Genomic DNA, 12,676 nt, shown 5'->3' with positions numbered 1-12,676 from the left:
TGGTTTGGTTTTTACTGGCAGCAGGTTTTTTGTCAACTTTCAATAAATGTCCGTTGTGTTCAGCAGCTCTTCTCCTATCCTGACCACAGCTTCCCTTTAGTCAACAAGCGTTAATTAGCAGTGCCTTATTATTCACTTATTACATCAGTTAAATCTTAATATGAATCTAAAAAAAGATTCTGCTAGCTTTCCATTTGATCAGATTATGATATTAAAAATGTGTAAGAAATGCAAGATCAACTGAAAAGGGAATATCTACCCAAAGACAAATTGTACAACTGGTAAAGCTGTCTGACGGTGTACCTTGCCAGTAATATGAGCAAATCATTTTCTGAGAGCAGCCAAGCTGGTTTCAACCGTTAAAAAATATCTACGCATCGCCCAAGCAGAAAACCACTAGGACTGAAAGACCCAGGCTGTGCAGACGTCTAGAAGATACTTGACAGTTGTGTAAATGCTGAAAGTAATGTTCCTTCTGGCGAAAGAAGGAACATTAGAAGGCAGGTTCACCAGCTGACGATGCTTCAATCACACAACTTGATGCACAAGACATTTTCCTTCTTTACACTAAGTGACACTGAATGTGCTGCTTGAAAAAATCCTTGTTATAATTAGTAGTAGTTTTATTATGTTTGTAATTTAACATTGATTGTGTAAATCCAGTATTTTAAATAGTGTTGTAAAGCAGTGCGGTTTTCTTTTAACCTTTTGTCGACAAATTGTGTTCTTACTAGTAAATGGTTAAAATTTTAATTGGCTACCACATTTGGCAGATAAGGGGCTCCTGAGGATTTTGGTCAGCGTTGAGCCCATGTGCTTGTTGTGCTGAAATATGAATTCCTTGCTGTACTGCATTAGAGTCGGCTGCAGACTGGAGACGCTGCGTTCTTTAAGGCAGGTCCGTTCCTGTGGGAATCTGTTGTGTTCTTAGTTCAGTCATTGAGTTTGCAATCGGCAGTTATCGCAGGTGCCACAGTGAGTGTCACAGGCCTGGCCCTGATGTTGCCCTATGGCCGTGCTTAGAAGTGTGTGTTTGACATGCGGTGTCAGACCCTACATAACACGCATTCCAGATCAGCAAAGGGGTAGAGATGCCCTAACAGGCTAGGCCCCTAGAGGGCGTAGTGTTGCCATGCCCTGCAGTCTCGTGCTTTGTCGTGCTTCCTGTCTGTACACTGTGTGTGTTATGAGCTTGTTCTTGGGAATGTATCAGCTTTCTTGGTACAGGAGTCTAGGTTTCTGTTGTATATAAACCCACACAGATATTAACTAGTCAAGTTTAAAAGCTTTCATCCACTCGTCCTCCTGAACATTTGCTTTCTTTCTATGGAAAAGAAAAAACGCTGGAAGCAAAAAACAAAGTACATTCTCATTTCATAGTATCAAGGGGATCTTTTAAAATCTTTGGCAGTTGTAGTCTGTGTGTATGACTTTTACAATCTCTTTTAAGGCCTTTCTGGACTGTTGACCAAAATGACAAATTGATTCTCATTCATGCGCTGACGTACCGCGAAAGCACCAGAGCCGAGGCCTCGGTTAGTGAATGCTATCTTGTTTTTGTTGTGGAGATAAGAGGAGTCCGAGGGTGGGCCATAGGTCACACACACAGCAGTGTTGTGTTCAGAGAGGCCGGTGCTTCCCTTGTGCCCCTGCTGTAGGGGGCTTCAGCGACCAGCAGGACTTGTACTCCTTGGCCTCTGATTGTGAAGCTCTGAAACCTCAAATGACACCAGTGTTGTGATCCGACGGGAGCGGTGCTGATCGCTGGTTCAGGAGCTCGGGAGCAGCAGCGCAGCTAGCTGAGCAGACAGGGTTATCCATCAAGATAATGGCTGCATTCCTTACCAAGGAATTTATGGTGCCAGTGTTTGCAGAACACCAAGTCCAGGTGTTTTAAAGTTGGCCTTTAATCAAATCAATAAGAGGATATTTCATTGCATGGTTTCTGCGCAGCTCCCTGTGCATCTTGTGACCTTGTTTGATTCATTCTGGGTTTTACGTTGGTGGCTTTGTGGGTTAAAAGGTAAATCAAAACTATTAGGCTTTCTCTTCTGTTCTGTTCTTCCCCCGGGTTGTTTTTTTCACTCGTAATGTGGAGTTGTGTGTGATGTGGAGTTTTACTAGTTCTCTGCACAGTTCTCCCTGCAAGTGCTGTACTTAAAAAAAATAAAAATAATAATAATAATAATAATAAAAAATATATATATTCAAATCTTGGCAGGCTGTTGTCAAATCTCCTTGATTTTAGCAGCCACTTCCACAATCCCTCAATAAAACATTGCTTTAAAAGAGTCTTTCAATCAAAATGGAATACAGCCGTAGTGGAAGTGATTTACAATTCCTACTTGTACTGCACTTCGACTGATGGCCACCTGGCAAGATTTGCATGTTTAAAAACTCCAGGCTTATCATTTAAAAGCCATTCTGCTGAAGGTGTTTGTGTGATGTTTCACCTTGGCCCGTCTCTGCTCCTTTAACTGTCAGTCACAAAGAGAGCTGCTTTACTGACAGGAGAAGAGCCTTGAATATTTCCTCTTAACTGTTTATATAAGGGTATCTGCTGCACACACATCTCCACCCCAGCTTTGTCACAATGTATTCCTGGTTACACTGTTATCAGACACCGTCAGTGTATGAGCCCCCCCGTCATATGAAGGGTTTGTTATGCACTTATATACCAGTAGGTACCGGCTTGCTCCACTTCCCCATGTCCTTAGTAAGACCAGATGGAAGCGCACACTTTGTGCCTCCCCAGCTCTGTTTCTCTCTTTTCTCTCTCTTTATTTTATTTGGCTGCAACCAGTTCTTTGTTCTGGTACAGAAAATGAAATGCACCTTATAGTAACATTGTTCGTTTTATTTTCTGAAGCTTATCCATTTGCCAGCGTTCGGATACTAAATCACGCATCTCCCCAGTAGTGGCTCTGATACACCGCGGTTAGATTAACTCTAAGAGATACGTTGTTCTCTCAACAAGGAAACTTAAAAATAAATAAATAGAAATGATACTTCGAAGGCCGATCTGAAGGAGATAGACGTGTTTTGCTTTTATGTGCTTCTTCACAAGTACACACTTGTATATATCTGTTTCTCCAGTTAAACTCAAACTTTAAATAAGAGTTCACTAATAATAAGCCACAACACCATTGCCTAACGCAGGCACAGGGCAGCAGTGTGTTAGACACCTCTGTGATGTCACTTCCTCTTTCTGAGAGCTGGACTCCCCCTCGGCCCAGCTCACGTTTTCATTCCCGGCGGCCACTCCCTCAGAGAAGCCGGCCGTGCTGCTGGTTGTTGTTGTTACACCTCAGCTGTCCGCGCTGACAGCACTGGAGCGCAGCAGCAACCATCGGAGACGCCGGAGTGACTGGCCTGCCTCTGCGGCTCATCAGCGGCTCGCTGGCTCAGTCACAGCTTCCTGTGTTCGCCCCCTCCCCTCTGGAGACCTTTGCCCTCGGACAATCTGCACACGGGAATGATAGGCATCCATCTGTTAACATTGCTGGCATGCTACCTTATTTATGAAGTCACAGATCCAGGAAGGGAGGGAGGTAGAGAGGGAGGGAGGGTAGGACAGGGAAAAACACACGAGCAGGGAAGGGAGGGAGAGAGCGAGAGAGAGGCCGTCTTAAGTTACAGGAGTGCCGAACTGAAAGCAGTGTTTTTTTTTTTTTTTTTTTTCTCTCTCCTCCCCTATTCCCTCTCTCCCTCCCTCCCTTCTGAGAGATTCAAAAGAAGGCAGTGGGGAAGGGAGACAGAGCATGGGACAAGCGATCGATGCGGAGACAGTAGCCGAAGATCCAGCCCCGCACTCTGGTGAGTCGGTTGTAGTTCGGGGGGCAGCGGGCCGCGGAGGAGGCGGCGCAGGTGTGGGCACTGTGCGGCGGCTGGAATGTGCAGGTTGTGAAATCCTCCCCGCTGGTCTCCTGGTGCGCTGGGACACAGACGCCTGTGTGTGCGTAGGGGCGCGGACAGCAAGGCATTCCTGAGGGAGTCTCTGAGACATCTTCCTCTCGGAGTCCGTGGAAATTGCCTCTGTCTTTTCACACTAACGCTGAGATATGTAATTGCATTTTTGTGGGGATTAGTGCTGGAAATAGGATTTGCCGTTCAATTGGTTTTCAGTCACTGGTTTTGAGATTTCCCCCGGCGAGGGTGCGAGTTGTGATTGCTTACTGTTGCCCGCTGCCGAATGGGCGTCACTCAGAATGACAGGCTGCGCCGCCAGAGACTTGCCTCTGTAAGCGTTTTGTAGGTACAGTCCCCTGCTCTGCCTGCTGACCTTGCGTTCTGGGTGCTCGTCGCAGGCTGTAAAACTACCTTCTGGCAATAATGGAGGGGTTGCTTGAGGTGGTTGCTGCCTGGTGTTCGGTTTCAGTATTTAATTACCTGTGGCTCTGCGTCACATCGCACGCCGGGGGGTTGGAGGTGTGCTGCGGTGGCTGCGTCCTACCTGTGTGTCTTCTAGTGCTGCCCAACCCTGTTTCATTGCTGGTTTCAGTGTTTGTGTATTGTGTCCAGGAAGCACGTTGCGCCCCTTGGCCATTTTCATGTCGATGTGCTTTTCAGTGGCTGCACTCTTTTGTCCTGACTTTAGTCTGATCCAGAGGTGTGTGTCACATCTTCATAGGCCGATCCAGAGGCCTTCAGTGTGTGGCACAGTTTCATTAACCTGGTGCTCAGCCAAGCGTTCTCAAAACCCAGCGTTTGTGTATTACTGAAATGTTTGTAAACTGTGGTGAGGTCGGGTACTGGAGCTATACACCACACCTTAAACAACTCTTAAAATAGTGGTTCCTGGATACAGCCTTGTACCTGACTCTGCTGTCCTTACCTGTCCTACCTGTGCAGTAGTCTGGAGTGATCTACAAACAAATTAAATGGACATTAAGAGCGATTTAACCCCGAAATGACTTGACTGAGCGGGCATGAAGCTGGTCCTATCTCACATCCTAAAGCTGGGCCTGAAGTGTCTGTCAAAAGACGCCTTTTTTCTTCATGACCAATGAGCACTAAGAGGGGACCTGCGCGACTGGTGTGTGTGTGTTTATTGGAAGTACCGAATGAGGGTCACATGAGTAAACCCGATTGTGTGTGCTTAGTTGATTGGTGAAATTGGTGTTTCACAGCAGTCTGTATACTTCCCAGTCATGCTTTTCTTTTATTCATCTGGTGATAAAGCGCTGCATTGAAGCCCTTCAATCAATGCAATGCTCTCTCGGCATCGGCCTCCCTGACGGTGTGGGTGCTGGGATGGGGAGCGAAGGATCCCCCGGGGCACCGTGCTCTCGCTCTGCCGCCTCCTGCTTCCTGGATACTAATCTAGCAGCTGTCTTGTCAACCGAATGATCGCAGGTTATCGATGGCTTACAAAGTGACTCTAGACCCTGGCTTCTGTGTTTGTCATGGGTATCTCTCTGACCGCAGTGTCTGAATGAATCCTTGTGTTGTGGTTTGCGTGATAGTATTTCTGTATTTCATTGTTTTTGTTTTGTTTTTTGTCACAGCCCCTGTGATTATTCTCAACCTAGGTCATCATTCACCCACATGTGTGGCAGCGTGATTTATCTGTGCACTTCGGCAACAACTTCCACCTTCACATGCCTGTGAGTCATATTTCACCTGACGTGCCTCATCTTGTCTATCAGGATTGTTTATCTTCATACCTGCCACTCCAGACACTTGTATCTGAGAGAAACTACACCAGCGCATTCCATCGTTTAACCATGGTCTCTTTAAGCATGTTGTGTTGGGTCTTGACTTGGAAGTGAGTTTTTTATTCTGGAAAACCATATTTAAAAGTCTTCATATCTTTGTCTTCATTATTACTGTCTGAGATTGATGTGTACAGAAAATAGTGCAGGAACTTTAATCCTCTGGTTACTAGACCATGGCCTAGTAAACCAAAACTATCTGCCAAATCTGCCAGCCTCAGGTTTGAAACTCTGCCTTTTATTGCAACTATCCAATGCAAAGCTGTTGGCAAGCAAATAGCTGCTGTGTGGAAGTTTTGACAGTGTATTTCTGTGCACGTTCTTAGTGGTGTTTCCCCTGGGGGGTGCGAACACTTATGAAACAGTTGATGCTAAAACAGGGAATCTGTTCCTCAAGAAACCCTGCGATAAACACTGTAGATTCAATTTTACTTCAATTTTACTGCTAATCCCGGTGAAGGATTTGATACCAGTGTGAGTCTGAGAGATGTTTTCTCCAGAGTAAGCGGTTTTCAGTGATGGATGCTGTGGTCTGATTTATATTGTTCAGCGGTACTCCCAGCCAATTCACTTCCTGTGGTGATGACAGAGAGGTTGATTTGTGTGTGTGGGGGGGAGGGGGGTGTTGTCCGTCAGACTTTTTGTTCTAGTTTTGTCCACAAAAGACGGTTTGGATTTAAAGAATATTTCGTGACCTGTTCCCGGGAACGGCTTCTGCAGGCACGAGTCGGAAAGGTCACTCAGAAAGGTTGTGCTCCTTTCTGTGCAGTGGGAAGAGCATATACTGTACACAAAAACCGACCAAATACACAATCCCATAAGAGCGTGCGCTGTGTAAGTCCAGTGTCTCCTGTAGAGTGTGACATCCCTATCCCCATGGCTGGCTCATAGGCGGGGTGCTTCCTCATTCCCAGTACTCGTGGTCCAGTGCCGGTCCAGTGCCCCCCCCCCCCCCCACCCGAGTCTCTGCTGCCACCCAGCAGGAGCACATTCTGTGTCTGCGGTGTGGCAGTGCATGCTGGGAACACCCTCGCATGGCGTGGTGCCTTCGGCTTCAGAGCTGCTCTCGTAATCCAGGTAGCGACCTACATTGTGAAATTCCAGGATTTGTTTACCCAGCCCAGGGTGGTGGTTGCTTTCGCACAGTGCAGCCTGTTTTGGGTGGTTTGGTTTGTGGATGAGATCCTGCCTCCTGGTTTCAGTGTACAGGACTTTTTTTTTTCATTCCTTGTTTGTTTTTCTTCATTTGATATTGGCTGAGAGAAGGACAGGTACACAGGGAAGTTCACGAGAAAGGAATGTGGTTTTACACTGCCAGTGCCAGAACTCAGTCTTTGTAGCATATAAGACACATCTATTTAATGTAAATGCCTATACAGATGTGATTTTATTTAATTTGCACTAATTTACCTTCAGTGAAGCCAGTTTTTCCAAGACAATCCAATTTGCATCAATCCTGTGGAACTAATTTATATAGAGGGGAATGCAGTGAAGAAAGGGTTGCTTTGGGTTTCTTTTGTACCACGATGTACATGTTCATATTTCTGTTTTTGTGGGAGTTTATTGGACTTCGTGTCTCCAGGACATCCTGTAGCGAGGGTGGGTCGGTGTTTTGGCTAGGTTGGAACTGGTAAATATTTTGACTGCCCTAACAAAGCGGCTTCCCTAAGAAACAACAAACGTTCTTGCTGTTCAAACATCTACGGGTTATCGGCCTGTATGCTCGTGGGTTGACTTAGGAAGGAGTGTTACTTGCGATTGCTTAGAGATTAAGACCGCATCTTGACACAGTTGTATTTGTGTTGGTTAATCGGTCAGTGAAAATAAGAACCTTTAAAGAACTTTGCTATTAAAGAGGTGTGAGAGTCGCCTGGTGGTTTTGTTTTCTGTACTGTACACTGAATCGCATGACATGAACCACAGGCAGTTCCTGGAAGGCTGTAAATGACTGATGTACCACGACTCAATGACTGGAATTTAGTTTCAAGCTTTAAAGTCCAGAAGACATAGTGTTATTGTAACAGTTGACAATTTACAGTTAATGTATCTCACAGTGTGACTAAAAGCAGAAACTTACCCCCTGATGCTGCGATTCGTTAATCTGACTCTTACCCCATGGCTGCTGAAGACTCGTCCCTCCTTCGTGACACAGACACATAGGATATAAATTAATGTCTTAATGTGTCTTGAGATGCAGTTGTGAAGTCAGTGATGTATAACAATATGGCGGTATTCCACTAATTATCCAGACTATGAGGATAAAACATGACCTTTGGATAATTTGTGATCAAAATAAAACATGAGCCTTTTTAAAGTCTAGCCTGCTTGAAATGTGTAGTACTGTAATAGGGAAATAAATTTTAAACCTGACGCTAAGTGTCTTCCAAGACTTGTTCTCAGTCATCGTTAATATTTTTTAAAGTTTCAGACTCGAATCTTCTGTGCGATTCCTTTTGCACAGGCACTAGAAATGCTGCATTGCAAGCCAGCGTCTTCGGATTGATCCGTCTTTATAAATATAGACTGGAGTGTGTCATCGGCTCTCATGTGAAGTGAACACACAATTTAACACCGTACGTCTAAAAATAACGTGTGGCGCGTCGGTGCCGGTCGGTTTCCCCCGCCGAGCAGCGCACAGGAGTTGTGTGGGCGGAGGGCTGCAGTGCCGGTGGAGGTGGGGAGCGTCTCCTTGTCTGACACCTCTCTGTTTCCCTCTCGCAGATGATGAGGTCGACCACCAGCACAATACAACGGGCAGCGAGGGGGGCAACTCCGGGGAGAGCACCCCCCCCACCAGGCGCAAGGGCAAGTTCTCCGGCTTCGGCAAGATCTTCAGACCCTGGAAGTGGAGGAAAAAGAAGAGCAGTGAAAAGTTTAAGGAAACGCAAGAAGGTGACGCTTCCTCCTCCCTCCTTTTTTCAATCTAGAGTTCAGATCTATATGTTTGAATGTGGTGGCTGCTTCTGTTCCTTCACCGCTCCGGTTATTTGTAGACTTCTGTGTAACATCCTGCGTTGCTAAGAGAAGTGAAGTGCACCGTGCGGCTCTGTTGTTCAATCTGCACTAGAGGGTTGATTTTTAAGAGTCTGCGAGCAGAAACCAATTCATGCTGCCTTTAAAAGCGTTTAAAATCAAGCCCTGAGAGCAAGAACAGAAATCTGACCCAGAACAGCAATCACAGTCTTCACTTGTAGCTTTTGATTCATTTAAACAATTTCCCATGTCAGCTGCGCAAAACCATTGTATTTGTTTTAACCGTAACGGTAACCAATGCCGTGTTTTGCTCCGTGCAGTTATGGAAAGAAAGATTTCGATGAGACGACCCAGACAGGAGCTGATCGAGAAGGGGGTGCTGAAGGAGATCCCAGAGAACGGTGAGACGTTATATCAAACCTGGTATCTATTATTGTGTGACCTGAAACTCATTGATCACTCCAGACAAGTCCGCTCTGTGTGTTGTCCTGTGACAGAACCGATTAAGTCCGGTGTGTCTGCTTTGGTCAGATCGGGCCGCTCAGTGTTTTTGTCCCTTTCGTCTACAGAGGCAGACAACCAGAACAGTTCCAAGCAGCCCGCCGTGAAGAATGGCCACACGGTGCCTGTGGGAGGGGGCCGCCACCCCGAGCCGGGCCGCCCCGCTTCGGAGTTAGAGTTTAAGGGCAACCCCAGCTGGCTGCCCCAGGGGGACGAGGCCAGGAGGAGCCGCATCCCGTCGGACGCGGAGAAGCGGTTGTCCCACGCCAAGCCCGTAGGAACAGAGGAGGGCAGACGCGGCCGGCCACACGCCGACCTGGACAAGATGCCCAGCCTGCAGAAGTCGGACGAGGGCAGGCGCTCGCGGCCCAACTCGGAGGCCGACAAGAGGTCCACTCTGACCAAGGTGCCCTCGGAGGAAGGCAGGAGGGCCCACCGGCTGCCCTCCGAGGGCGACAAGAGGGGCTCCCTCCCGAGACACGTGTCCGCAGAGGAAGGCAGGACCCGGCGAGGTAAGAATCCACAGTGTCGAATATGTGAGGAATTCCCTGGAGATCTGCTCTGAGCTGAGCCTTGCACAGCGGCTTATTATGAAACTGGAGAAACGGCCTCAGCCTTACTTAATTTGTGGATTAACTCGGCTTAGACATTTTATTTGCATGCATAAGCTCTATATATACTGTAAATATTATTCTCCACATTTTTCTGCTCATAAAAGTATCTTCGGTTTATTTGCTCAATTTTATAGGAGCCAATCAACTTCAATGTCTAATAATCTGCTTTCAGGTTTTGTCTACCTGTGCAGATTAGCTTTGGTTTTGTCATCAAAGGTTTTCCTTTACTATGTATTGGTGGTGGGTGACTAAAAAGTACCCCGGAGCGGGTGTTGAATCTTCGCTGCTGGGAAATAATCGGTCTGGCTTAGTGGATGTGTTCTGTAACATCGATAGCTATGATTTTAATATGACAACTTGAAATGAGTTTGTACTCGGCATCCAGGTCTGTGGAAGAGAGCTCCCTCAAGATTAAATCTATACTTCTCACAAATCTTTTTATTATTAACTGCCTCGGAGGTTAATAACCGGCATGTCTCCGTGGCGCACATCGGTTCTGTCACACCGGCATTGATGTTCCTGGACAAAGATGGCGCTGGGTGTGTGGCCAGCACTAATGGCAAAGCCTGTGCCTGGCATTCGATATCTCTGCTGACGTCCTGCGACTCTCTAACCGCTTGGCTTATTGACCTGCCTCTTGTGTTGCTTTGTGTCTCGGAGTCATTGTGGATTTAGGGAAATGTACTAAGTATTCAGATCCACTCAGTTCAGGGTGTCATTAGTATTCGAAATTAAGAGACTGGTTGGTTTTATGAATAAAAAGCAAAGCTCTGCGCTTGACCACTGACCAACGATGTCTAATTCAAATTACAATTACTCGTTTGTGTGATCGTTTGTTCAATTACACTGCTGTGGAATTACACGGACGCCAACAGTGATGTCCAAAGCAGTATAAACTGGTTTAATGTACATATTATAAAGCAGAAAATATCTGGGAAAGTGTTTGTCCTATTTTGAAATCTTAAACTGTAATTGAATTTTAACAAATTTTTATATTGCAATTGAAATAACATCACTGTACTCGACCCCACGTCCGCACTGGATTGTGAAATGAATCTGCTCGCAAACAGATGATGGCAGACGCCTCAATTCTTTGCGTCCACCAGCAACTTCCCCCCAACCTCCCCCCCCGCATTGACCTAATTCTGTATATGGGTCCCGTCAAGAGGATAAAGCTCTTGCATTCTCTGCTCTCTGTATTAAAGTTAAACAATATACGTAAACGGAAAGAAGAGTCAAGAGAAATGTAGGAAGGACAGAGCGGGGAAGAGGAACAAAACGTGTCCGACAGGGTGTGGGGGGGCAGGCTGCCTACTCTGCAGACTGCCGGGTGTATTGTGATGTGCAGTAACACAATTTGTTTCTGCCAGCAGGTCTGACAGGTGCCCTCGAAGTAAAAGCGTTTCTTTTGTGCATCTCTTCTCTATTACAGAGGCCATTCTATTGTGCAGTGGGTGTAAACACAATCTAAACTATAGGCAAATTACTTTCAATGAGGATCAATAAGCCCTGGCATTAAAAAAACAAGTACAATGAAAAGGTTCTGGTGGTTTCGGTTTCTTTGTGCACAACAACAAAACCTGAGAAACAAACTCATTCCACTTTGTGCAGATGAGAGGTTGGGATTGGGGGCCACCTTTTTGAGAGCTGTTTGTGTGTCCGTGCGTCTCTGCTCGGTCTAACCGCCTTGTGTGTGTGTGTGTGTGTGTCCGTGTCCGTGTGTCTCTGCTCGGTCTAACCACCTTGTCCGTGTGTCTCCTTGTCTCGCTGCTGCCCGCCCGCCCGCCCACAGAGTCGAATGGGAGCCGCCCACCCTCCGAGAGCGAGGCCCCTCGGGACACCCTGCGGGAGCCGCTGCCCCCCAAGCAGCCCATGCTGCCCCCCAAGTGGCTGGTGTGTCCCCCCTACCAGGAGGCTGGGGGTGACGCGGCGGGGAAAGACCACCCGGCGGCCAAGAACACTGCCCCCTCGTCCTCCTCCGCTAGCTCGGCCGCCAAACCCGGCAGGACTGTCTCCTCTGCTAGCACTAACCCCCCCACCCCCACCGGCACGCAAGCGCCCCCCGCCCCCGGCTCCCTTCCCGCCAAGCAGCCCCCCGTCCCGCCGCCAAAGCCTGTTAACCGGAATAGCAACCCTGCTTTACTAGGTGAGTGTGATACTTTTAACCCCCGCAGCGCTGCCTGCCTACACGCCTCTTCCTCCCACAGGTGCCTCAGGATGGTGACTCTTCATCAAAGCTTCCCGATGCCAGGGGCTCCTCTTCAGATCCTCACATTCCCCGTCACCCTGAGAAATGGGGAAATAATTAGGATGGACTTCCTCTGCTTTACTAACGATTGACAGCGTCTCCCCTACTCTGCCCTCATAAATATTTATAGTTAGAATTTGAGAACTATCCTGGTGTCAGAATAGTCTTCACCCCCACCATGCAGCAGAACACACCGGATCTGGTGAGCATATTTTCAGTTTGTTTTGGTTTGAAAACCAAAAAAAAAAAAAAAAAAAAGGAAATGCTTTCGTTTGGCCAGAGAAGGAGAACAAAGAGATGAGCAGATTTGGAGGAAGAGAAGAGGAACCGTGACAAGACTGGGGACAGAGGGGGAGGGAAGGCCAGTGCAGGAGAAAATGACTTAAATTTGCGGAGTTGCGTGTCATTGTGTGTTCCTCGCTCCCTCTGATCTTTAAAGCAACGCCTGCTTTTGTAGACCCTCGTTTGAACTCAGTGTTCGTGCCGGGCTCATGGTTTGTTTTTGTTTAATGATATCTGTGGTTTCTGATGATCTAGGTTCCTTGTTTAAAATGTCAACTACCTGCAGTGCGGAGCGGTTGACTTTCGATCTGCATAAACGTGCACCTGTTGAACACAGAGGTTAG

The 12,676-nt window shown here is 47.1% G+C and overlaps 1 protein-coding gene across 10 annotated transcripts in view; it reads left to right on the top strand.

Annotated features, from left to right (window-relative positions):
* The window catches only part of phactr4b (phosphatase and actin regulator 4b), a 40,742-nt gene that overhangs the window by 19,376 nt on the left and 8,690 nt on the right, over positions 1 to 12,676 (top strand). For 6 of the 10 annotated variants that reach the window (XM_066717698.1, XM_066717689.1, XM_066717692.1 and 3 more), the window contains 5 exons: positions 3,727 to 3,816; positions 8,436 to 8,606; positions 9,008 to 9,088; positions 9,257 to 9,700; positions 11,595 to 11,948. In XM_066717698.1, coding sequence (XP_066573795.1) covers positions 3,727 to 3,816; positions 8,436 to 8,606; positions 9,008 to 9,088; positions 9,257 to 9,700; positions 11,595 to 11,948 — 1,140 coding nt within the window. The remainder of the gene's footprint in view (positions 1 to 3,726; positions 3,817 to 8,435; positions 8,607 to 9,007; positions 9,089 to 9,256; positions 9,701 to 11,594; positions 11,949 to 12,676) is intronic. The other 4 variants (XM_066717696.1, XM_066717697.1, XM_066717695.1 and 1 more) reach the window with 3 other exon arrangements.

The sequence above is a fragment of the Amia ocellicauda genome, chromosome 11 (genome assembly GCF_036373705.1).
Source record: "Amia ocellicauda isolate fAmiCal2 chromosome 11, fAmiCal2.hap1, whole genome shotgun sequence".
NCBI lineage: Eukaryota > Metazoa > Chordata > Actinopteri > Amiiformes > Amiidae > Amia > Amia ocellicauda.
Note: the sequence above shows the minus strand (reverse complement) of the source record. Positions and strands in the feature narration are given on the sequence as shown.